General features: G+C 34.4%; 1 protein-coding gene across 1 annotated transcript in view; it reads left to right on the top strand.

Moving 5' to 3' along the window:
- NDFIP2 (Nedd4 family interacting protein 2) overlaps positions 1-25,618 on the top strand; it is a 66,709-nt gene that overhangs the window by 26,139 nt on the left and 14,952 nt on the right. Inside the window, exons 3-5 of the mRNA XM_041730830.1 lie at positions 5,813-5,978; positions 11,508-11,641; positions 17,434-17,527. Coding sequence (XP_041586764.1) covers positions 5,813-5,978; positions 11,508-11,641; positions 17,434-17,527 — 394 coding nt within the window. The remainder of the gene's footprint in view (positions 1-5,812; positions 5,979-11,507; positions 11,642-17,433; positions 17,528-25,618) is intronic.

Below are 25,618 nucleotides of genomic sequence, written 5' to 3'. Positions count from 1 at the left end.
ATAAATCATTGTTATGATAGGTACTCTGAAGAATAGTGTGCTTTAAGAGTACAACAGAGTCCTCATCTACTTTTGGGAGATGTGAAAGGCTTCTGTGAGAACTTGATTTTAATCTGAGATCTGAATGATGTGTAGAAGTTAGCTAGGCACAGAATGTGTGATATGGAAATAATTGAACATATATAGCTCAGAGTTCTTTTCTTGTATGTGATTATGTTTAATGTTTCAAAGAAATGAATTAATAGTAATAAATGATACAGGCCTAAAGCTCAGAAAAACAGTCTAGTCTGGCAGTATAGATTTTGTCTTCTGTTCTTTAATCATTCTGTTGTCTCATTAAATATCTCTCTCATTTTTTCTTAAAACAGATACATATTGTGTATTACATTCTTCTAATATATATTATTTTGGCTGCAATTACAGGTTGTGTGATTTTTATTAGAAAATTGCATATACATAAACCTAGGGGGACTGCTGTAATGATATTATGTAATAGTTTATGTGGGAGAAAGCTTTTTATCGTAGAATACAGTGCTTACACGTATTACCTCATTGCGTCTGAGATATACCAAACCAGAAACTAGAGGTTTCATTTTATTGCATTTTGAGTTTATTAAAAATTTCAAAATAACTTATATTTAGGGTGAAAAATATAGTAGTAGAAAACGATGAAGTCTCTCTCCTCACCTGCAGTTCTTTCCTGTTTCTTGCTTATCTTTCCAAAAATTTTGATTGCACATGTGTATTACACAAATAACATCTCATTATTTTAAACATTCAGTTACATATACTCTTTGCATGTTTTTTTTTAACTGACATGTGAACAGACAATAGCAATTTTACAATGAAACAATCCTTATTTATTTAAAAGATAGTTTAGTTGTGCCCTCATAAAATATCTGATGATACTTAGTTTTGTTTTATTTTATTTTTTTCTTTTGTTTTTTTTGATACTTAGTTTTAAACAGTTGTTTTGCAGACTTGTTCAGGTAACAGAGCATCTGGAGCTCATGGTGCTTTTTGTGGAGCACCATGAATAATGAAATGATGATATCTTTCATACTAAGAAGAAAGTATTAAATATAAAACTACAACCAGGATTCTGTACTTTCAAGAGAAGAGGCTGAAAACTAGGCATAATTTGCCAACTCACAGTTTTTTTTATTAATACTCATTTCTTATATATTCTTTCCTAATTGTTTATATTTTTACTTTTAATATAAACATTCATTTAATACATTAATTTAGTTTTTATTAATGGAAAAATGTCCAGAGACAATGATGTTTTAGTGGAAATAACCCTAAAATTAACATAGTCCTGTTAATTTGCTAAATAGTGTGTTTATATCATTAGGAAGACCTAGAAGTTTTATTGGTAGAAAATCTACCTTCATTTGCCAAGCAGCAGTGCCTTGTGGGAATCTACCTTCTGAGCTATTGGTTTAGATCACTTGGGCTATCTGCAGGGATTGTTTAGCCCCTGCTATATTACCTTATCCCTAGCAGCATAGATAAGATAGCTCACTTTCTCTGTGAATGATTAAAATGGGTAGATTGACTCTACCAGTTGATTTTATTGCAGCTCTAATCTGTTTTTTCCTCTGATTCAGGTGTTAAAGAAGGCAACATAGAATGATAGAGATGACCATAGGTTTTTGCTGGAGTCACATTATATAAGAGTTCAAAGAAGCCTTTGTCATCTATTAATATCATACAAAGGGCAAAAATCCCATTATATGTAGGATGATCATTCAATTTTCTTGAGAATGAAAGGGGTGGAGAAAATGCTAAATTGAGTGGAACCCTGAAATAATAGGTATAAATTAGGACTGTCTTGGGAAAAACAGCTGTATGGCCATCCTAGTTATAGCAGCCCTGCCAGAGATTCATCCAAAATCTGCCTGAAGCTATTTGTTGCCCTTACAGAAAAGCTAGTGTTCTCATAATTTAAAAGATCTAATTAAAATTTTAACAGTCTTTTATAGAGTTAAAAGTTATCTCCTTACAACTACAATCTCTTCCCAGTTTTGTCTTCTGGTATTAAATGTAGTCAGAATATGGTAGTATCCAAAATACATTATCTCTTTGCATACTTTTTTTTTCTTTTTGACAACTTTTTTTTTTCCAGATATTCACTGAACAACACTGTAGTTCATCCATACATTCTCATTTTGATATGTTTAAAAAACATAGCTTCTCAAAAAGCAATGCTCACAGTTATTAATCTTTTATCTTCAGATAGAATGAAGTGCTACAGCAAAGGAGAGCTGCCAATTAAAGGAAAAGAAACAATAGTTTACACATGGGAAGGCTGGACTTTCAGCTAGTGTTAATCATAATGCTTATGGTTGTCTTATTTCAAAAATAATACATATACATCAAATAAGGACTAACTACAAATATGCTTAAGATGGCCCTCTTGTCATTTATCCTTTAGGCTAAACAACTGTGGCTTTATATGCAACCTTTCATCATCCTGGTCACTATATTCAAGACATATTTTAGTTTTCATTTGCTGTTGCCCGTGTTTTTTCCAGGAGGCTCAAAAATAGGACAAGCTAGGAGTATCACTTTTGAGGTGATGTGTAGACAGTAGACAGAGCCTAGTTCATTATTTATTTTTTCCTAGTTCATTATTGTATATATGGAGTTCTCATCCCACTAATCTCTGACCCCGCCCCCTTTTTTTGGCTGCTTATTATTATCCTTAAAGAATATAAAATAGAACCACTGGACAACATGATTAAGGAAAATTTCCATTAAATGGCATTAATTTGATGAGCATGTAATTTGATTTGAACTCTTGAATGAATTTAGTTAAAAGGCAAAGTAGGCTAATTTATAGAGGCACCAAACATATCAAAATTAACAAGTTGAATTTTGGAAGTTCTCTGCCACAGTGGGTAGAGATTACTGATTGAGTTATTGGATTTTACTATTGATACATGGGACATGTTCACCGTATATTATAATTTTGTAAAAATAAAACAAAGTGTGAGGTAGGGCAGTTGAAATAATTTAGGGTATGTTTTACAAGTTTTAAAGCTTTACTTCTGAGATCGTATGTAAAAGTATCTGTAGTTACTTTTTTGTCTGTTTTTAAAGATTTTATTTATTTATTTGAGAGAGAAAGCATGAGCGGAGGGAGGGCCAGAGGGATAAGTTGACTCCCTGCTGAGCAGGGAGCCCAACTTGGGGTTCAATCCTGGGACTCAGATCGTGAGCTGAAGGCAGATGCTTACCTGACTGAGCCACCCAGGCACCCATGAATACATTTGGATAGGTTTTAAGATAAGTTGGTCATTCTGGGAAGCACATTTATGTATTTGATATGGTAAGGAGTGTTTCTTGTGAGGAAGCAGAGGAGAGCTATTTTGTCATATAGGATCTTTTTCTTTAGTACACTTCATCCACATTTGCAGCATTAAGAATAGAGATAGGACAGTGGTTTTCCTTTTTTTGACACCATCACTGTTAATTGTTTAGTTGATAATGGTAAGTTTATACTATATACTTAATATAAGTATATTTACTTTCATTTGCTTTAACTTGCTCATCTAATATTTTTGCTCTTCAAAGTATGATCAAAGATGGAACTCTCCTGGGTACCTTGTAATAGGAAACATAGAAGATGCTTGGTGACGCAAGACAGAGTGTTGCTAGTCAGGAGGGTGGTCATGTGATGCCTGCTTAGAAAACCGCTGCAAGTAAATACAAAGCTCATAGAAAATTCACTTTATGATTATTTGACCTTAAATTCATTATCTGTGAGTAAATGTTATTACCTAAACCTTGGTGTTAGGGGAAAAGAAAAAAACAAACTTGTCTTATTAACTTGAGGAATGATTTTAAGTATGTTTATGGCAGTTCTGTTACAATAGAATTTATGAACTCATAGAAGTATCGTGCTAGTGTGATCACTTACCAAGACACATACAAACAGTAGTGAAGTAAGTTTTACTTTGCATATATATATATATGTATATATTTTGAGGCAAGGGAATAACTATTTATTGGAATGATAGCACCGAATTATTTCAGGCCACAAAATAAAGTATATAAATTAGAGGGGAAGGAGGAAACTAGTATTTATTAAATGCCTTCTGTGTGTTAGGTGTTAATGTTAGATGCTTTTCAAATGTTATTTTACAATTCTATGAGGATTTTGGCTGCATTTTGAACTTAGACTTGGAGACACCGAGGAACTGCAAAGAGGTTTATCAAAGCTCCTAAAAGGGGGAACAAGAATTTGCATGCTCTTTTTTTTTTTTTTTCTCACTACATCACAAAACTCAGATTTGTGTGTGTACAGATTTGCTCTGCTACAAAATTTATTTTGGGGATTATTTTTAACATTGAATTTCTTTAAAGTGCAAAAATAAATTAAGGTATGAAAATTGAATAATGTTGAAGACCTGTAGTTTCTCTTCAAACCAAGATTCTAGCGGATTTAAAAGTATCTTAAAAAATCTAGTAAGAATCTTTTCCGAATATATTTAAGGTGAATTATAGTACCTCTTAAAAATTTTTAAAAAAGATTTTATTTATTTAGTAGAGAGAGAGAAATCCTGAGGGGGTGGGGAGCGGAGGGAGAGGGAGAAGCAGATTTCCCACTGAGCGGGGAGCCCTATGTGATGCAGGGCTGGGCTCATTCCCAAGACCCTGAGATTATGAACTGAGCCAAAGGCAGTTGTCTATTTAACAGACTGAGTACCAAGGCACGCCTTTTCGATGAGTCACTTTTTTAGAGTATTGATGCTTTTGGTTGACCTATAGTTAGTTTGCCTACATGTTGTTATTATCATCTCCTAACAAATGAGCATTTAAAAGATTACTTCTAAATGAAGTAATAAGTCCATAGCCCTACTGCTTAGGTTTGATTCCTGGCCTTACCCTTCCTAGCTGCTGTGATGTCTGGCAAGTTACTTTAGATGTCTACATTTTCAAGGTTGTATTCACCCCCACCCTTTTAATCTGTCAAATGGGATAACATTCTCTATATCATAGATTTGTTGTGAGGATTAAATGAGTTAAACGATTGCAGATCCAAAATATTATCTTGCACTTACTGAGCTTTCAATAAATATGTTGTGTTGAAGAACATCTTCCAGGATTTTACGTTGGATTGATTGATCTTGCTTTATAAGTAATTCTTTTGGTATTTGAGAAAAACATCAGAGTATTCTACATTTTTGGAATGATTATTATTTCATTTTATTAATTCAGGTTACATTTTCAATTATGCTAGATACTAGTGTAATAGAAATGGTATTGTGGTTTTATTATTAGGTGCTTTACTTTTTATCATAGTACATAGTGATTAATACATGGTAGACAATATTTATGGTAGGATTGAATGAATTTGAATCTATTTGTAGTCATGATTTTTTTCTTTATGCTTTCTTAATTTGAACTTCATTTTTACTGTAAAGAAACAACCAAAATTTAAATTCTTCATGACTAAGTCTCTTACAAATTTTGTTCATCTTTTTAAATGGTTTTACTTTGTTTTTAGCTAAAAAATGATCCTTTCCCTGAAATAATCTTTAAAAATTCTCTTAAAATTTAAAGAAATAGAGACGCCTGGGTGGCTCAGCGGTTGGGCATCTACCTTCAGCTCAGGGTGTGATCCTGGAGTCCCAGGATCAAGTCCTGCATCGGACTCCCTGCATGGAGCCTGCTTCTCCTCCCTCTGCCTATGTCTGCCTCTCTCTCTCTCTGTCTCTCATGAATAAGTAAAAATCTTTAAAAAAATTTTTTTTAAAATAATAATCAGAATGACATTAATACTTCTTTTTCTTTGTTCTCTTAGCTTCACAATGAAGAGGATAATTCAGAGTCATCGGCTGTAGAACAATCATCAACTTCAAACCCAACACCGCAGATCATTCAGACCACTCCTTCAGCATCGGTACTTGAAACGGAGTCTTCTCCTCCACCTTATAGTAGTATTACTGTGGAAGTACCTACAACTTCAGGTATTGTTTTAGTACCAAACATTTAGTAATACTTTTAGTAGTTCAGGCTTTTTTTTTTTAAACTAGTGTGGTTTTGTTTAATTATAGAGTTTGTTAAAGACGCTTCCTGGTTTTATATATATATTTTTTAAGAAAGGTTTTCTGAAGGACAGTTTGTAAAATACTTACTCATAAATTAATTACTTGTCTCTTATTTTTGCTTTCAAAAAAATTACAAGTATAAACTTTATTATGCTTACTAGAATCTATTTTTTTTTTTTTCTAGAATCTATTTCTAATGGAGTAGCATATTCCTTTTGGAAGAAATAAATAAATTGTATATGCACAAAATTCATTTATGTATATATATATATATATATATAGACACATGCACATATAGATACATGTATATATACACACACATACATATTTGTGTTTGTGTATATCTACTTATATAGTTATAAAACAAGTTGTTATTGATGCTGAATGTGAGCAGGAATGTGGTATGTATGAACAGAGGTGAAGGGTGCACATAATTTAATCATATACACGGTAATAATGCCTGGACAGGAAGCAGTGGTTCCTGCGTCCTACTATTCATTGTATATCTTCAGGTCATTCTGGAGAACTACCGTCATCTATTTCTCTGGCCACAATTTATATTTTCCCAGTAATGCTAAATTAATTATTATATTATATAAATATATATATATATATATATTTTTTTTTTACTTTTATTCCAGTAGAATTAACATACAGTGGTATGCTAGTTTCAGGTTTACAATATAGTGATTTAACAATTCTGTATTTTACTCAGTGCTCATGATAAGTGTACTCTTCATCCCACTCATATTTCGCTTATCCCTCTACTCACGTCCCCTCTGCTAACCATCTATTTGTTCTCTGTGGTTAGTAGTCTTTTTTTTTTGTTATGTCTTTGTGTTTTCTTTCCTTTGTTTTGCTTAAATTCCACATATGAGTGAAATTCTGTGGTATTTATCTTTCTTTGACAGACTTATATCACTTAGCATTATATAGTCTAGCTCCATCCATGTTGTTGCAAATGGCAAGATTTCATTCTTCTTTAAAAGGTTGAATAATAATCCATTGTGTGCATATGTATATATCATTATCCATTCATCTATCAGTGGGCACTAGGTCGGCTTCCATAATTTGGCTATTGTAAATAGTGCTATAGTAAATACAGGGGTGTATATATGCTTTTGAATTAGTGTTTTCTGTTCTTTGGGTAAATACCCAGTAGTGTGATTACTGGATCATAGGGTAGTTCTATTTTTAATTTTTCAAACCTCTATAATGTTTTCCACCATTGGCTGCACCATTTTGCATTCCCACCAGCAGTACATGACTGTTCCTTTTTCTCCAGATCCTCACCAACACATGTTTCTTGAAGTTAATCATTATATAATTAAGAAACATTTAAAATATGTTTTTATGTACTATTATAAATAACCTCTAAATATTTTATACATTCATTATGAAGCATTCTTTAAATCTTATAAAAAATTTTAATATTAAAAAAACCCTTCACTAGAATATTTCATCTTTCTTATCTGTTATTCTATAATTAATATCATTATCTGTCTTAAACTCTTGCCAGCTTTCTCTGATTACCATTTCTGCTTCTATAGATTTTATCTAGACCACATGGATTGGTAGAATGACCAAACCATTTACTTTTTTCATTTACAATTTTATGCAGTTACTGAAAATCATCTTTATGAAGGTTTTCTCACTAATAAAATAATAAATGATTACTCCTTTTATTTGTATATAATGTTTATTTAGATCAATATGCTTGTTTAGTGCCAAGTTTGATGGACAGTTTTTATATTGATCTATAGCAGTTTTATTTATCTTATAATTTAATAGTTGGATTGGTGCTTGCTAAAATTTATTATGGGCTGAATTTTCTTCTTATTATTCTGTGAGTTTCCAGAATATAGTTGAGTGAATTTGCTATCCTAAATTAAAAAAACAAAAAAACAAAACCTATTTGATAGTAGTCTTAAAGAAAGAAAATCAGTTGTTTTGCTGATGTTTGTGTATGATGATGGTAAGATTAAAATTGTAATTTTTTTGTTGTTGGCCACCATTGCCACTGCTGTTTAACAAGCTAAATGGAGTAGAACCATTTATTGTTATTAGTTCTCGTGGATTTTGGGGTGGGGGGAGGCTCAATTATGCAGTATTCTCCCAAGATCTCATGTGATTATTGTCTTGTGGTGACCTGGAGCTCAAGTCACCTTGATTCCTTCCTTATTAACATATTTGGCAGCTGATGTAGGCTTCAGCCAGGGCCTCAGCTGGGACTATTGGCCAGAACACCTGTATGTGGCCTCTCATTTTGGCCTGTGCTTCACGCCTGAATGGAGGCTGGGTTTCAAGAACAAGCATTCTGAAAGCCAGATAGAAATCCTATCACTGGAATGCCTGGGTGGCTCAGCAGTTGAGCATTTGCCTTCGATTCAGGGCTGATCCCAGGGTTCTGGAATCGAATCCTGCATTGGGCTCCCTGCGAGGACCCTGCTTCTCCTTCTGCCTGTGTCTCTGCCTCTCTGTGTCTCTCATGAAAAAATACAATCTTAAAAGAAAAGAAACAAAAGACGCTCTGTCACCTGTTATGGCATTGCCTCAAAAGTTACACAGTGTCATATCTGCCACATTTGGTTTGTTAGAAGTGAGTCGCCAGGTTTAGTCTTTATTCAAGAATTAGTCTCTAAAAAAAAAAAAAAAAAAAAAAAGAATTAGTCTCTACCTCTTGATGAGAAGAGTTTCAACGAGTAGAGTGAGTTTCAGCACCGTCACAACTGTCTCCTGCCTCTTCCCCTATCACCAGACCTTTTCCTTTGTCACTCTTTTTCATTTCAGTAAATGGCTCCAGTAGGCCAAAAACCTTGAAGTCATCTTTTTTGGGACCTTATCACAAAATTAAATGTTTTTTCTCCTGTACTTTTCAATGTAATGAAATATGTTATTAATAGATTTAATTTTTAAGCCAATTTCTTTACTCTTAGAATAAATTATCACCATGTTCTCATCTCTTCTGGATATAGATTTGTTAATATTTTTTTTAGAAATTTTACAGTTTCATTAGTGGGATCTTTATGTACTATCCTTATGTTTTAGTATTAATATTATGGAAGCAACATAGAATGAATTGAGAAACTTCTCATTTTTCTATGCTCTAGAATAGTTTTGATAATAGAGCATGGCATTTTTAAAGGTAGGTAATTTTCAGTTGTAAGACAAGTGGAGCCTGCTACCTGGCTGTTCAATTATTCTTATAATGTGTGTGACTATTAGTCTCAAAATTTTATTTTTACAACTGTACTAAAAGACCATTCATGACTGTTACTGAGCACAAGAGTTAAGTTCTAGAAGTTTGCATCTCTTTAATGAAAACAATTGATACTATTTTTCTTCAGCCTTTTAGTGTTGTATTTTAAGCATTGACAGTACCGATTTTCTGTGGAGGTTATGTTCTTCAGTCAGTTACTTTCCAACTGGGCTTACAGATCTGAGCGGCATCAGTAATAATAGTTGACATTTGTATAATGCTTTTACAGCTTACAGAGTCCTCTTGAATACTTTTAAATTCTGTCATACAGCAAGTAATAGCCTTTCTGGGTCAGTTTTATGGATGAAAATGTAGAGCTTCATAAAGTGCTTAAGTGACTTGCTTGAGGTCACACAACTTAAGGAGCTGGGACTGGAGCCCCTCAAACATTAAATTTTCTGGTTGAGAACTGCTACCTTAAAGGGTAGACAGAAAATAAGTAAAATTAACCAGTGAAAATTAAAGCAGTAGCAAAATAGTGCTCTTTCCCAACTTTCATCTGTTACTGGTTAGGATATTTTTGTCTATCGTGGGAGTTTAAACTTTGAAAACTTACATATCTGTTGTTAATATAAAAGATCTCTCTTCTTGGATAATGTATGTCATTGTTCGAGTTTTTACATTTCTACTTTTAATGTTAGTGCCTTAAAATTCATTGCTTTCACTTAAATTTTCCTTCTAGTCTTCAGAACTTTGAAGAAATCTATTTACTTGACCACGTGTGGTGTTTTTACATCTGAATAAGTATTTTCTTTTTTTTTTTTTTTTGAATAAGTATTTTCTAAGAATTTATGACTCTTGTGCCTTTTTGGTGGATAACATTCAGTAGTACACTGCTGTTAGCACTTCCTGTCATTGGATTAAAAATTGCCCAGCTTTAGATCTTTAGCTCTTTTTTTTTTTTTTAATTTTTATTTATTTATGATAGTCATACAGGGAGAGAGAAACAGGCAGAGACACAGGCAGAGGGAGAAGCAGGCTCCATGCACTGGGAGCCTGATGTGGGATTCGATCCTGGGTCTCCAGGATCACGCCCTGGGCCAAAGGCAGGCGCCAAACCGCTGCGCCACCCAGGGATCCCAGATCTTTAGCTCTTATTGATAGCATTAGCAAAACTTATTTTAAAGTCAATATACATTAAAATATAATAGGAAAAGTATTGCTAGAAAGAAATGTGTTCTCATGTTGGAAATGCAAAAAGTTCTGATGGAGAAAATGTACAAATACTGTAGTTACAATGAGGAAATCACAGAAATTATAGCGTGGACTACTATGAGAACCTACTTGTTTTTCATGGCAGAGATTCTAGCATAAATCTAATCAGTTTTGACCTATATGTATCATTTTACTTGTACTGCTTAAGATGGTGATAGGTGATGCAGGTGTTTTGTTTCTTTTTAATTAGCACTCTGGACTTCTGTGTTATGTTTCTGGAGGTCATATTTTAAAGAGAGTTTAAAAATTGGGGAGGGAGAAATTACCCATTAAAAAAAAGTCTAAAAAAACTAGGTTGATGGGCGGGAGAGTGAAAAAGAGCTAAGAATTGTCAGGCTTTTGTTTGTTTGTTTGTTTTTGTTTTTTTAAGCAATGAGAGATGCTGAGTTTGCCGAAGAGATTCAGGCAGTTGCTAAAACTGCCTGTAGAAAAATGAACCTCAATATTATCAGAGCAGATGGGGGAATCAGGAAATCCCTGGGTTCTGCTACTTACTGATTGTGCAATACTGTGCAAATTACTTTTCTGAAACTCAGAGTTGCTAAGATTAATGTATACGAAAGTGACGTATTAAATGGTTGTGTTATTCCTGATATTTCTGTTTCTTTGGCTGTGAGAGTATGAGCATGTAAATTCAATTCTTTTGAGCATAGCAGTAGGCACAGAAGATTCTTGTTATGCAGTGAATTTCTCACCTTCATTGTACATAGACTTTAAGAATTTCATTCTTGATATTTTATTTTGTATATCAGTCTTTAGATAATATTTGTCAGTTTTTTCCCTTTATAATAAATATGAGGCTAAACTAATAAATATAGTTGTAGTGATTTATATGTTGCAGAGACTTATTAGGACTACAAAAAGCAGTAATAGTCTTTAATGGTCTTTTGTAAATTATTAAATTGTTTTTGGCTATAAAAATTTAATTAAATAGTTTGTTTTAATGGTTATCCTTTTTTAATCCTTGTCTTCAGATTCAGAAGTTTACAGTGAGTTTTATCCTGTGCCACCTCCCTACAGTGTTGCTACCTCCCTTCCTACATACGATGAAGCTGAGAAGGCCAAAGCTGCTGCCATGGCAGCTGCAGCAGCAGAGACAGCTCAGAGGGTAAGGCAGTCTGATTCGTCCCTTTTCAGAATATCACTTTTGGTAATTCTCAGTACATTCAGTAATGTCAAAAATAGTTCTCTGAGTTTGAGTGTGTTTGCGTGAATAGATTGTTTTTTAGTATCTTCTCTATCACTAATTATGTGTGTCGTTTTTGATGAAGTGGCACTCTCCTGTCTATTCCTTGACCTCTTCATTTCTGTTTTTGTTTCTTTTTATTTCTATTTTTACTGATCTTCCTGTGTCCCCCATCTTAATTTCTGGGCATCCTAGTCCTTACCTTTACCAGTATGTTTCTTGTGCTCACTTTTGCCACCCATCCTCTGACTTTTTCATATTAGGTACCCCACCCACATCGACCTCTTCTCTGTTGATGTCCTTATATTCTTCCTCATATAATTTAGATTCTGTGATCCATAACTATAATCATAATTTTTTTTTTTCGGGATGCCTGGGTGGCTCAGCGGTTGAGTGCCTGCCTTCAGCCCAAGGTGTGATCCTTGAGTCCTGGGATCGAGTTCCACATCGGGCTCCCTGCATGGAGCCTGTCTCCCTCTGCATGTGTCTCTGCCTCTCTCTCTCCGTGTGTCTCTCATGAGTAAATAAATAAAATCTTTAAAAAAAATTATTTTTTCCCCTATTCACTCATATATATTAGCAGAGCAAGTCTAGTGACTCCATGATTGAACTCAGTATAGGTTAAAAAGCACAGAGAAATAAGTTGCAAGGCCTTCAAATTATGTTTGTCAGTTCACTTTTTGTGTGTATATGCTCTTTTAACACATCCCACTGTAGAATTTTAGAATGATAGTTAGGGGTTCCACCTGTCCTTTCTGTCTTCTCTTTCTGTCTCAGAGTCAGTGATACACATGTATAATACTTCTTGTTCTGGTAAAAGGAGTGACTGTCTCAGGAGTGAAGAATCAACGAGATGCATGTATGCTATTCTGCAATTAGATAAAAGGCGGAAGTTATTTACATTTTATTTTGCTTATTTTAGAAGATTTTATATATTTACTTGAGAGAGAGTGAGAGTGAGACGAGCACAGAGGGGGAGAGGGAGAAGCCGACTCCTCACTGAGCAAAGAGCCTGATGTGGGGCTTGATCCCGGGACTCTGAGATCATGACCTGAGCTGAAGGCAGATGCTTAACGGATGGAGCCACCGAGGCACCCATTATTTATATTTTAGTGTGGCTGCAAGCAGGGCTAGAGTTTGTTGCCTTTTTTTCTTGCTTCAGACTTTAGAGATATCATTTTAGATTCCTAGGTTCACCCCATTTTGTTCAGGAAAAGACATTAAAATCACTTTACACAGAAAGCTAAAATTGGGTGAGGGACAAAGGGAGAGAAAGGTGATTCTATATGCAGCATTCTTCTGCTGCCATCAGGCCAGAGCTCACTGAGTAGATTATCTGATAGGTGAGGGTTTTTTTTCTGGTTGATTTTCTTTCATCAGTACCTCCCTTTCCATGCCTTGCTCCCACTCCCATACTCCAACATACACAGAGTTAAGTGTCAACATAAATAGCTTTGGGCACAGAAGTAAAGACAGCCTCAAATGTATTATTTATGCTTTTCCCCTCTAAGGGTGAAAGCAAGTCTTTGTTAAAACAGTGGCATAAAATATAGCTCAGTCATAAGGATTTTTGGTGCTTGGAGGAGAGAATCATACAGAAAAGAAGGAGCATAGGTCTGTAGTGTGGAGTTTCTAACAAAATCGATTCTAGGTTGCTTAGCATGTTATATGGTTATATATGCATTATATACATGGATGCGTTCTCCGTGAACCAGAAGGACAGTAGCTCCTTTTAACAGGGAGTGTCTTCCTAGAGATCGTGGAAATGGCAGAGGTCCTTAAAGGAAGTTACTCAACCTTGGGACCTCTACTGTCCTAACTTCCATGCTATAGAACTCTGAAGAGATAGAAGTAGGCATTGTCTTGCTCTCTGTGCTTTGGGGAAAGCATAAAGGTAATTTTACCTTTTGGAGAGAAAACTCTGTAGTGCTCCTTTTCCAACATTTCACTGTCATCACTTCCAGTGTCTTGTTTTAGAAAGTAATGTGATCCCAGTCTGAATTGGAACATGTCCATAAGGAAAAGTTTTTTGTTTTCAACTGCTTCTAATATCTTTGTAACTCCAGCTTGTGAAGATTGTGGAAAATTTCATGGAAAGCAAAAATATAATTGAACAGAAGAGACTTAGGTTCCTGTAAAAACTCTTTTAATTCATCAGTTTCTAACCCAGTACTCCAACACCGTTTTCTGCAGAAGACGATTGAGTATGGGTTTCTATACCTGATTCAGATAGAAAACTGGCCTCATTAGCATTTGAGTATGCATTCAGTTGTAAGTGAATCTTAGTTGGGTGAGATAAAAGTTTATTTCTTAAATCCACGCTTATTGGGAGAATATAGGTAGGTAGTAGCCAGAAGACTTGGAAACAGTGCTGTTTTCTGGTATTTCCTGTTTGTAATGCATAGGATTACATGTAAATTATGGGTTGATTAAATAGATTTATAGAAATGAACTATTCATTTTTTAAAGATTTATTTATTTGAGAGAGAGAGAGAGACACTGTGTGCATGCTAGCTAGCACAAGCTTGTGTTAGAGTGGGGAGAGGAGCGGAGGGAGAATCTTCAAGCAGACTCCTCACTGAGCACAGAGCCCACTACCTGGGGCTCTGTCCCATGACCCTGAGATCATGTCCCAAGCTGAAACCAAGATGCTTAACCTACTGACCCACCCAGGTGCCCCTGAATGATTCATTTTTAATATTTTTTATGAAAAGTATTTGAATTAAAATAATTTATTTCAACTTTTAGAACATACTTGTATACTAGTCTTATAACCTAACACTGGGTAATATTCTTTATCGTGTACCTTGTTTTGTTTATTTACTTTTTAAAGATTTTAAAGTTTATTTTAGATAGAGAGGAAGCTTGACCGGGAGGTGGGGAGGAAGAGAGAATCCTTAAGCAGACTCCCTGCTGAGTGCAGAGGTGGTTGCAGGGCTCAGTCCAGGACCCTGAGATCATGATCTGAGCTGAAATCAAGAGTCAGTCACCCAACTAACTGAGCAACCCAGGTGCCCCTGTACCTTGGTTTAAAGTTTGTCAGTAATTTGTCTTTTGACATAAAAACTAGCACTTTATAAATTGTGAGCAACTCCAGGTTAAGGACTTTGTTTGCATTTCTAGCACCTTTCTATTAACCTAGTATATATTTGGTATGTATGAATTTATTTTATCTTTTAATTTTAAATTCAATTAATTTACATATAATGTATTACTATTTTCAGAGGTAGAGGTCAGTGATTCGTCAGTCCTATATAATACTAAGTGCTCATCACATCACATGCCCTCCTTAAAGTCCCGTTACTCAGTTACCCTGGGATTCCCCTACCTCCCCATATTTGGTATTTAATAAATTACAGTTTATTAAGTTGATGAAAACTTTTTAAAACTTAGCAATGTGAAATTAGAGAAAAGAAATACCACACTTGTTTTCTTAATAGCTTTTCATTTTAAAATATTTTGGTGTCTTTTACCACTTTTAGAACTTATAAATCAATGTTTAATATAGTTGAAATTATTACAGAGTACTATGTTTTATCTTTAAGCATTTTGTATAAACGTTGCTCTGTTATTTTAATGTTTTAGTGAAATTCCATGGAATCAATATACTATAATTAAGTGGCCATTCCTCTCTAGTGACAGAGGAATTATTTTCAACTGTGATTATGTGTTTGTTTTCCATTCTTAATGTCGTAAAGGACATCTTTGTGCTAATGTTTTCTATCTTATTAAAAATGATGCCATATTATAAAATCTCTGTACTGATATTTTAAAAAGAGTATGAATTATTTATATTCTTGCCATCATATTGACAGTGGTTTGGAGGGGCTCACATTGGGCTTTAATATTTATTTCTTGAGTGAACTTGAAATTATACGAAATTTTATTAATGCGTATTTAGTCATTGCCAATCACTGAATTTTCTCTACAAGTGTTGCCTATGATATATGATTGCAGAGTTTTAGGGATGTTTTTGCTCAAATGAGCAATATGGTTTTGAAAGTCATTTAAAAAAAAATGTTATTTATTTATGAGAGACACAGAAAGAGAGGCAGAGACATTAGGCTGAGGGAGAAAGAGGCTCCCTGCGGGGAGTCCGATGCGGAACTTATTCCCAGGACCCTTGGATCATGACCTGAGCCAAAGACGGATGCTCAACCACTGAGCCACCCAGGCGTCCCTGAAAGTCATTTTCTTTTGGCAGCATAGTGAGATTACTGTGAATGTATTAGCATTTTCTTGACCAGTTTCCTGAGCCTCAGTTCCCACTGGGAAACACAAAGAGGGCCAAGTAGTGTTGCCACACATAGTGTGGAATCCTGGTTAGTAAACCCAGTACTTTCTAACGGTCACTAAACATGCACCCGTCTCTGATCTAGGGAGAGACACTCTCTCTTCCAAAGCTATCTGCAATATAAACATCCTTGTAAAGACAGTACAAAGGAAAGGCAGCTAGTGCCTCTACCTGGAAGACGTAGAAACATGAAGGACTGATGGAAGAATTATCTCCTGACAAGAGTCCACTATTTATGGGCATTTAGAGTAGCTTTATTTTTAACATTTTGGGGAACCTTCCTCCATACTGTTTTCCAGAGTAGCTGCACCAGTTTCCAGTCCCGCCAATGGTGCAAGAGGTTTCCTTTTTCTGCACATTCTTGCCAGCACCTGTTGTTTCTTGTGTTGTTGATTTTAGCCATTCTGACAGGTGTAAGGTGGTATCTTATTATAGTTTTCATTTGCATTTCCCTGATGATGAGTGATGCTGGGCATCTTTTCATGTGTCTGTTGGCCATCTGGATGTCTTGTTTGGAAAAAATGTCTATTCATGTCCTCTGCCCATTTTTTAATTGGATTATTCATTTTGGGGATGTTGAGCTTTATAAGTTCTTTACATATTTTGGATAATAACCCTTTATCAGATATGTCATTTGCAAATGTCTTCTCTCATTCCATAGACTACTTTTCATTTTGTTGATCATTTCCTTCACTGTGCAGAAGGTTTTTATTTTGATGAAATCCCAGTAGCCCTAGCCTCGAAGACACATCTAGTAATAATTTGCTACGACTGATGTTTAAAAGAGGTTACTTCCTGTGTTCTCCTCTAGGATTTTAGTGGTTTCCTGTCTCACATTTAAGTCTTTAATCCATTTTATTTTGTATATGATGTAAGAAAGTGATCTAGTTTCATTCTTTTGCATGTTGCTGTCCAGTTTTCCATCACCTTGGTTAAAGAGACTTTTTCCCACTGGATATTCTTTCCTGCTTTGTTGAAGATTAATTGACCATATAGTTGTGAGTTGTACATTTTTATTTTTGGTAAATATTGCCAAATTGCCAGCCATAAAGGTCATACCAATTTAGATTCCACCACTGATTATGAAAATTCCTCATTCCCATTCAGTGCAGATGTGTCAGTCACATCTTTCTTGATGCATTTTCACTTGTTAAAATTTTCACTGATCCAGTGTTCAGTTTTTATCTTTTTTGTGTGTTTTCTTTTAAAGTTACTCTTTTCAAGGGTGCTCATGAAAAATTAATACTTATGTTTTTGAATACTTATTATATGCCATTGTAGTCATTGTATCATTTTGTCTGAACAACAAATTGAGAATATTTTATTTATTTATTTAATTTTATTTAAATTCTTATCTTTATACTTAATAAAGTTGGAATTAGTTTTTTAATGAGCTGTTCTAATGTTATGTGTTTTACAGATTCAGGAGGAAGAGTGCCAACCAAGAGATGACTTTAGTGATGCAGACCAACTCAGAGTGGGTAATGATGGGATTTTCATGCTGGCATTTTTCAGTAAGTGATTTTTCATTTCCAAGTTGTTTTTTGCGTATATTGGCTGTGTGTGTATTTAAATAACGTAGTTAGTGAAGAAAGACAAATATTGTTAGTGTGTATCTACTTTATTTAAAATGTAAATTGTTCTTGATATTGAACTCCATGTGATCATATGATACAATAATAATCCTGATATTTATTACTACTGTGTATTGCAGTCATGATGCTAGATGCTGAAATTACACTAGATGCTAGAGTTATATAAATACATTTAAGATAAATACATTTTTGCATGAGAAATGTTGCATGACCATGCAACAATGTAGGAGCATGCAGAATGAAACTATAAATTCTGCTTTGGGGGCAAAAGACTTCCATTTCAGTGTATTTAAGCAAGAAGAATTGTTGGAAAAGGAAGTACTTTAGGCAATTGGAACAATATGATTTGAGACACAGAAGAATGCAAATATGTCTTGTTTGGAGGAAATGGTAAGTAATTAGAAGACCAAAAACTTAAGTAAGATTTTTTAACGTGTTGCAGAATTCTTAGTTAAATATCTGAATTTATAAAGTAGACTTTATACTTTGAGGGAAGACTATGTTATAGTCTATTATTTCAATTCCTAACACAGAGATTGGCATTTGGTGTACTCAGTACATAATATTTTGACACTTGAATTGTTTAATTGCTAAAATTAAGTTTTCAAAACTCAATATTCATGTAAGTAAATTTATTAGACTAGATATGGTAAATTTCTGCCCTCAGCCTGTTTAAATGATCACCACTCTCATAGAATGCTGATTTAATTCATTTTAAGTATAAAATTTATTTTGATAATAAAACTGAGGAAAGTTTACTTGTTTTTCAAGTACCATATTCAACTTTTAAACAGAAAATACATGCCTTTAGTTGAGTTACTTTTGAGTCTGGGAAATCACTAATCCTCCATTTTGAAAATTTTGAGAAGGTTTCTTGCTTCTTTTCCTTCCTTCGTTTCATCTGCTGAAGAATAGAAGCAGATAACCACTCAGAAATGGGTTGGTGAGTGGGAAAGCAGTTACATTTTTCTCTTCAAATTTAGTAAATTATGGTCTGCTTGGTAACCAGCTAATAGATATGCAATATTTAAATCTTGTGGCTTTAGTTACAATTCATATTTAGATACGATGGTAGGTACCATGAAAAGAAATGAACACTTTGACTAGAAATAGCTACTGTTTTGTACTGTTAGTCTAGTAAATGTTAGTTTTTTTCCTTAGTTTTAGTTCAACTGGTAACCCTTTATTATTAATAACAATCTTCCCACATATTTTGTTTATGAAAAGAGTAGCATCAGTATGTTATATCTTTCAAAAATCTTAATTGGAAAAGAAAATTTAAATTGATTGTACTATATGTAAGTATAAATACCTGTTTCTTAGGCATAAAAATGTGATTTGATACCATCTATTTGACTCAGAGTTTAATTATTATTTCTCCATTTCTGTATTTCACTTAACCTTACTTACTATCTTCTTTTTAACCTTTTTTTTAGGTTTGAAAACATTTTGCTGATAAAACAGTGTTGTAAATGTTTGGTAATCTAGATACTTAGTTGCCTTATTTTTGCCCTGTGGTGGTATATTAATTAATATGAATAAATATATTTCATATATTTAGTGTAAATTACCTGCTTTTGCTACATTTTTACTAAATGATGTCTCTACAACTTATTTTTTATTCTCTCTATTCTATTAAAACTGAACCAATATTGTGAGAATAAAATTATAAATTATTTTCAGGCTTCATTTCCTGATATATATATATATTTTTTGGTAGGAGGTAGACCAGTTTGAACTTACTGGCTTTGATAAGCATAGATTTATTTGTAATCACTACCATCTAGTGGCTGTTCTTCAGATTGCAACTTAATATATTTTTCATGCCTATTGAGCTACCTAGTAGCTGTTGTCTAGATTTTATTCTATTTTCTGTTTCTATGGTTCAGAAATAGATTTTATTTTTCAAATTTCATTATGTTTTTAAGTTTAATTTCAGTATATTTACTATATGGTGGTTATGTTAGTTTCAGGTGTACAACATAGTATAGTGATTCAGCAGTTGTATATATTACTGAATGTTCATCGTGATAAGTATACTCTTAATCTCCATTGCCATTTCACCCATTTCCCTCCTACACACACACACCTCCCCTCTGGTAACCATCCGTTTGTTTTCTATAGTCTATTTCTTGGTTTGTCTCTCTCTTTTTTACTTTTGTTTGGTTTCTTAAATTCTACATATAAGTGTGAAATCACATGGTATTTGTCTTTCTCTGACTTACTTGGCTTAGCATTGTATTCTCTAGTTCCATCCATGTTGTTACAAATAGAAATATTTCATTTTTTTATGGCTGAGTAATAGTACTTTGTGTATCAATCACATCTTTTTTATCCATTCACCTATGGATGGACACCAGGGCTGTTTCCATAATTTGGTTATTGTAAGTAATGCAGTAAACAGGGGTGCATATATCCTTTGAACTAGTGTTTTCTTATTCTTTGGAGAAATACCTAGTAGTAGTGTGATTACTGGATCGTAGGGTAGTTCTATTTCTGACTTTTTGAGGAATCTCCATACTGTTTTCCACAGTGGCTGCACCAGTTTGCATTACCACCAACAGTATGTGACAGTTCTTTTTTCTTCACATCCTCACAAACATTTGCTGTTTCTTGTCAGAAATAGATTATTCTTTTTTTTTTTTCAAAGACTTTATTTATTCATGAGAGAGACAGAGAGAGAGGCAGAGACACAGGCAGAGGGAGAAGCAGGCTCCATGCAGGAAGCCCGATGTGGTTCTTGATCCCGGGACTCCAGGATCACGCCCTGGGCTGAAGGTGGCGCTAAACCACTGAGCCACCGGGGCTGCCCAGAAATAGATATTCTTTAACGTGGCTTATAACTTAAACATTTCAGATAATATAAGTTGTGTGAATAAAACTATAGTGAATATCAATAAAAGTATTTCAATTAAAACTTTTTGATAGTTTGATTCTTGTCTTCTCTCTTATAGCATCCACATTTCAATCTCTTACCACATGTAATCCTAAAAAAAGTTTACACATAAATTTGGTAAAATAATTGCATGTATATGTTCAGAAAACAAAAAAAGAAATATATGCATCCCTTGATAAATTTTACTTTTCATTATCCCTTGCAGTGTCATAGCAAAATGCATGACATGTGCCTAACCTGCTTGTATCTGATCTTGCTTTTATATAACAGAGTTTTTAAGAGAATGGATTGAAAGTCAATTATTTGTTAATTAAAAGCTGGAAATTAAGATTTAGTCCACTGGATAATTGATAGACTGTGGAAATAACCTTGAACTATAATCCTTAAAAATGTAATGGACTCTGTTTAGAAAACTTTTCTTCGAAGGTTTAGCTTTTTGTATCCGCTTGAATCTTCACGTTTGCCAGCTATAGTAAAAATTAATCACCTGCATTATTCCTATTTTATTTTTATTTTTAAGGTTTATTGATTTGTTTGAGAGAGAGAGCATAAGTGGGGGAAGGACCAGAGGAAGAGGTACAGAGGGAATCTCAGGCAGACGCCCTGCTGAGGCAGAGCCCCATATGGGCCTCCATCCCATAACCCATAAGTCATGACCTGAGCCAAAATCACAAGTCAGATGTTTGACTGAGTCGCTCAGGTGCCCCCATTATTCCCATTTTAGACTTGAGGGCAACACAATTAACAACATAACAAATTGTTGTGATTTTAAAAGGAATCAGAATATTGTTTTGAAATATGAATTCTGAATTGTAAGAAATTGCTATACTGTCTTACCAAAATGGCTGCCGCTCTGCTTTCCCACTAGCAGTGAATGCTTTTCTGTTGCTCTGACCTTATCAGCATGTGGAATTGACAATTTTTAAAATTTTAGATGTTCAGTAGATGTGTGGTAGTATCTCATTGTGCTTTAATTCCATTTCCCCAAGGATTGATGATATTGAGCATTTGTATTCACTAATAAGCGATTTTGAGCAGCTACCATGGACAAGTCATAAAAGTTAACAGTTCTTAAAGAGGTTGCCTGGGCATCACACATGTTGAAAAATAATACGTTGATGATTTGTTCTGTCCAGATAAAGCTGTGTTTATAATTATATAGCTTTTAGGTGAAGTTGTATATGGTAAGTGAATCCAGAAAGAGAACACTTAAGAATGGTTAATTATACCTTAAGAAACTCATGTGATATTTGTGAAGTATTAAACATTTTTGTTTTCAAGAAAAAAATTTGTTTTGGTCATCTCATTGCTTATAATTTAGCTGAAATGTATTCAAACTAATGAATTGTTAGCATCTCATGTCTTAATGGCTAATTTTTTAAATGAGGAGAATTGCCTGAGGATGAGAGAAATTTACCTATATGTAGTTCAGAACTAAGTTTAGTAAAATTGATTATTCCTTGTCTAGGAACTTAGTGTCTTTGAAACCTAATACATTTATATATATTTTTATGTGATTGAAGAAATTAAGAAGTGCTCATTGTTAGTATTGTATGTATTATATTCATTCACTTACGATTTTCATTTGTTGTCAAAAAAGTATCAGATTTTTAAAAATTTAAAACTTAAAACTTTTCATCTTTAAATAATTTAAAACTTAGGAAAAAGTTACAAAAATAATACAGTTGCCATGTAACTTTGATCTAGCTTTCTCAGGTGTTAACTTTTTATGTAACATCAGTGCAGTGATCAACATTAGGAAATTAACATTATGAAATAGTACTAACTAGTTTACAGACTTTATTCAAATTTTACCAGTTGTCCCACTGATGTCCTATTTATGGTCCATGATTTTATACATATTATTTTGTTGCCATTTTGCCTTAGTCTGGCCTTAATCTGTTCTTAATGGGGGGTCAGTTTGTCGGTCTTTGTTTCTTATGACTTTGATTCTTTTGAAAAGTATGGTCCAGTTGTTTTGTAGAATATCTCTCAATTTGGATTTATGTAATGTTTCCTTACGATTAGATTTAGGTTATGCATTTCCTCTTTTCCTCCCCCTCCCCCCCTTTTTAAGAATACCATAGAAATGATGTGCCTTTCTCAGTGCATCCTATCAGGAGACAGTGATCTAGTTATGTGTTCTTACTGGTGATGTCAACTCTTATCTTGGTGGTGTCTTCTAGCTTTCTTCACTATAAAGTTTTCCCTTTGTAATTAATAGGTATCTTGTGGCTTTTGGAAGTTTAAAAACTAAGCATTATTAGTTAACAGATGAGCTGTAGTATACAATATTGCTTTCTAGGTTATCCTGTTGCCATCTTTATATAGATGCAAGGTATTTATTATAATAAAAATCACTAATTCTAAGAGGTGAAAGACTAGGATGCTCCTATCTTACCTATAGCTCTTATTTTGTGAGCTTATGTAACACTTAACTGTTCCTTTCTTTTTTTTTGCACTTTACTGTTCTAAGTCTCAGTTTATCATTCTGTAAAATGGAATTAATTCTGATCTTGCCCCTACTTAAAAGGCCAATGTGTCAATTAAGTTAAAATATGTGAAATACCGTAAGTTACAGAGTACTCTTAGTTGAAGATAGTAGTAAGGTTCTCCTTTCCCATCATCCTCATTGGAGCATTCACCTTTTACATTATTTAAAGTGATTGGCAGCCTTCTTTCAAATGTCATTAACCTGTCTGACTCCCTTTCTTATAAAGAAGGGGACTGGGAAGATGAATGTGGAGAGTGTAATTGGAGCAACACTGAGCATTCGTTTTACCAACTTTCCTGAGTTAATTGCCCTGCTTCCTGCTGCCTGCTACTCCGTATCCTACTTTTCTAAGGAATATAGGCTATTTAAGCCTTTTTTTGCTTATTTGGATTCCATGTTGGGCCTTGCTGTGCGGGGAATAGGTCTCCTACACCTTTTAAGCTTCCTGTTTTGTCTTCGGTTTCCAGAGAAACATGGCACGAATGAAGTAGAGCTGAGAGAAAAGTGTTCCTTTTTTTCTCGGCGTGTACCTGTTCATTCCCTCTGCCATGTGTTGATGTGTTGTTTCTTTTATGTACCGAAGGTTTATTTATTTATTTATTTTAATATTTTATTTATTTATTCATGAGAGACACAGAGAGAGATAGGCAGAGAGAGGAGTAGGTTCCATGCAGGGAGCCTGACGTGGGACTCAATCCTGGCACTCCAGGATCATGCCCTGGGCCGAAGGCAGGTGATCAATCGCTGAGCCACCCAGGAGTCTCCGCACTTAAGGTTTAGCATACATTTATTAAATTTTTTTTTAAAGATTTTATTTATTTATTTATTAATGAGAAATGCAGAGAGAGAAACGCAAAGACAGAGGGAGAAGCAGGCTCCCTGAGGGAGGCCCAGTGCAGGACTCGATCCAGGACCCTAGGATCACACCCTGAGCGGAAGGCAGATGCTCAACTGCTGAGCTCTCCCCAGGCGTCCCTATTAAATTTTCTTTTTTGCCAACTCAGACATGTCATAGAGGATTTAGAATTGAATGCTTCTGCCCTTTCTGTATTTTAAAGACCTGTTCAGCTTTATTTGCTATCTTACAGGCCAGGGGGAATAAAAAGTGAATCTATCTATGCTTAAGTAGTCACTAGCTTCACTGTTTTCCTAGTGCTTAAACCGATTACAGATGGATAAAGTTATATATTAGTCCCTCAGAGCTGCCATGAAAAGAAGCACCAACTGGATGGCTTAAACAGTGGAAATTTATTTTCTCACAGTTCTGGAGGCTAGAAGTCCAAGATCAAAGTGCTGGAAAATTCAGCTTCTGGTGAGGGTTCTCTTCCTGGCTTGTGGATAGCTGTCTTCTTGCTGCGTCCTCTTTTCTACATAATGGAGGATAGAGAGCCCTCTGGTGCCTCTTCTCTTCTTATAAAGACACCAGTCCTAGTGGATTAGGGCTCTACCTTTATAACCTTAATTACCTCCCTATAAAGGCCCTGTCTCTATATACAGTCACACTGGAGGTTAGTGCTTCATTCCGTGAGTTTTGAGGAAACACAGTTCAGTCCATAACATATTATATCTTGCATGAGCACAACTTTGAGATTATATCACCTATTAGTTTTAAGGCCTAGTAATGCATACTGCTGGCAGAGAGCACAAGGAGAACATGATGAGTCATTAAATACTTTTTTGTTATTTTGTGTCTCATTTCTAATGTAAGTATAATTATATGTATAGTGGATATCTGTAAATCTGTTTTGAAAGAAACTGTGTTTGAATTAATTTTCCCCAAAGCTAAACATACACACACTCGTAGGTAAAAATGCACTTCTGAATATTTTGCTGTCTTGTATTTTCTCCATCAGTGTTTCTTAGGTTTAATTAACTACATGACAGGCTTACAAAATGATAGAAGTTTATAGCACACAGGGATAAAGGAGTAAGGTGCTCAGGACTGGCGGCAATCTGTCCTCTGCCCCAGATCTCACCTGCCGACCGAGGGGGAACAGAGTAACTCTCTCAGTCTGTCACTAGCTCATATATGGCATACCTTATATGGGAAGCTCTACTACTATTTGGGAAGCTCTACTACTGTTTGGGAAGCTCTACTACTGTTTATTGATGTAGATTATTTACCTTAAATAGATATAAAATAATTTCTGATCAGCCATTACATGTTTTTCTCCACAGATAACACAAATATTAACCAATTAGATGTAGAACAGCCATATCTAATAGTATATTCTATGATGATGGAAATATTCTCTGTCTCCGCTGTCCAGTGTGATAGCTATAAGCTAAATGTGACTATTGAGTGCTTGAAATGTGGCTAGTGTGACTGATGGACTAAATTTTAAATTTCACTTAGTTTTAATTAATGGAAATTAAAATAGTCCTCTTTGTAGAGTAGGGTAGGTTTCTAGAACTAGTGGAGAAAGCAGTGTGGCTGGTGGCATTGGATAGCACAGAGGTAGAAGATAGCAAAATCAGCATCTAGTATAAGAAAATTGAGTGTAAGCAAGTTTTATTTCCAGTAGCATCTCCTGAATTTTTGTGTGTTTTTTTTTTTTTCGGAAAAGATATAACCTACTGTATAAAAATATTATTTTATATGGGTAGTAATAATGGTTAA

The sequence above is a fragment of the Vulpes lagopus genome, chromosome 16 (genome assembly GCF_018345385.1).
Source record: "Vulpes lagopus strain Blue_001 chromosome 16, ASM1834538v1, whole genome shotgun sequence".
Classification (NCBI taxonomy): Eukaryota; Metazoa; Chordata; class Mammalia; order Carnivora; family Canidae; genus Vulpes; species Vulpes lagopus.
The sequence above is the reverse complement of the archived record's forward strand: the minus strand, read 5'-3'. Positions and strand labels throughout refer to the sequence as shown.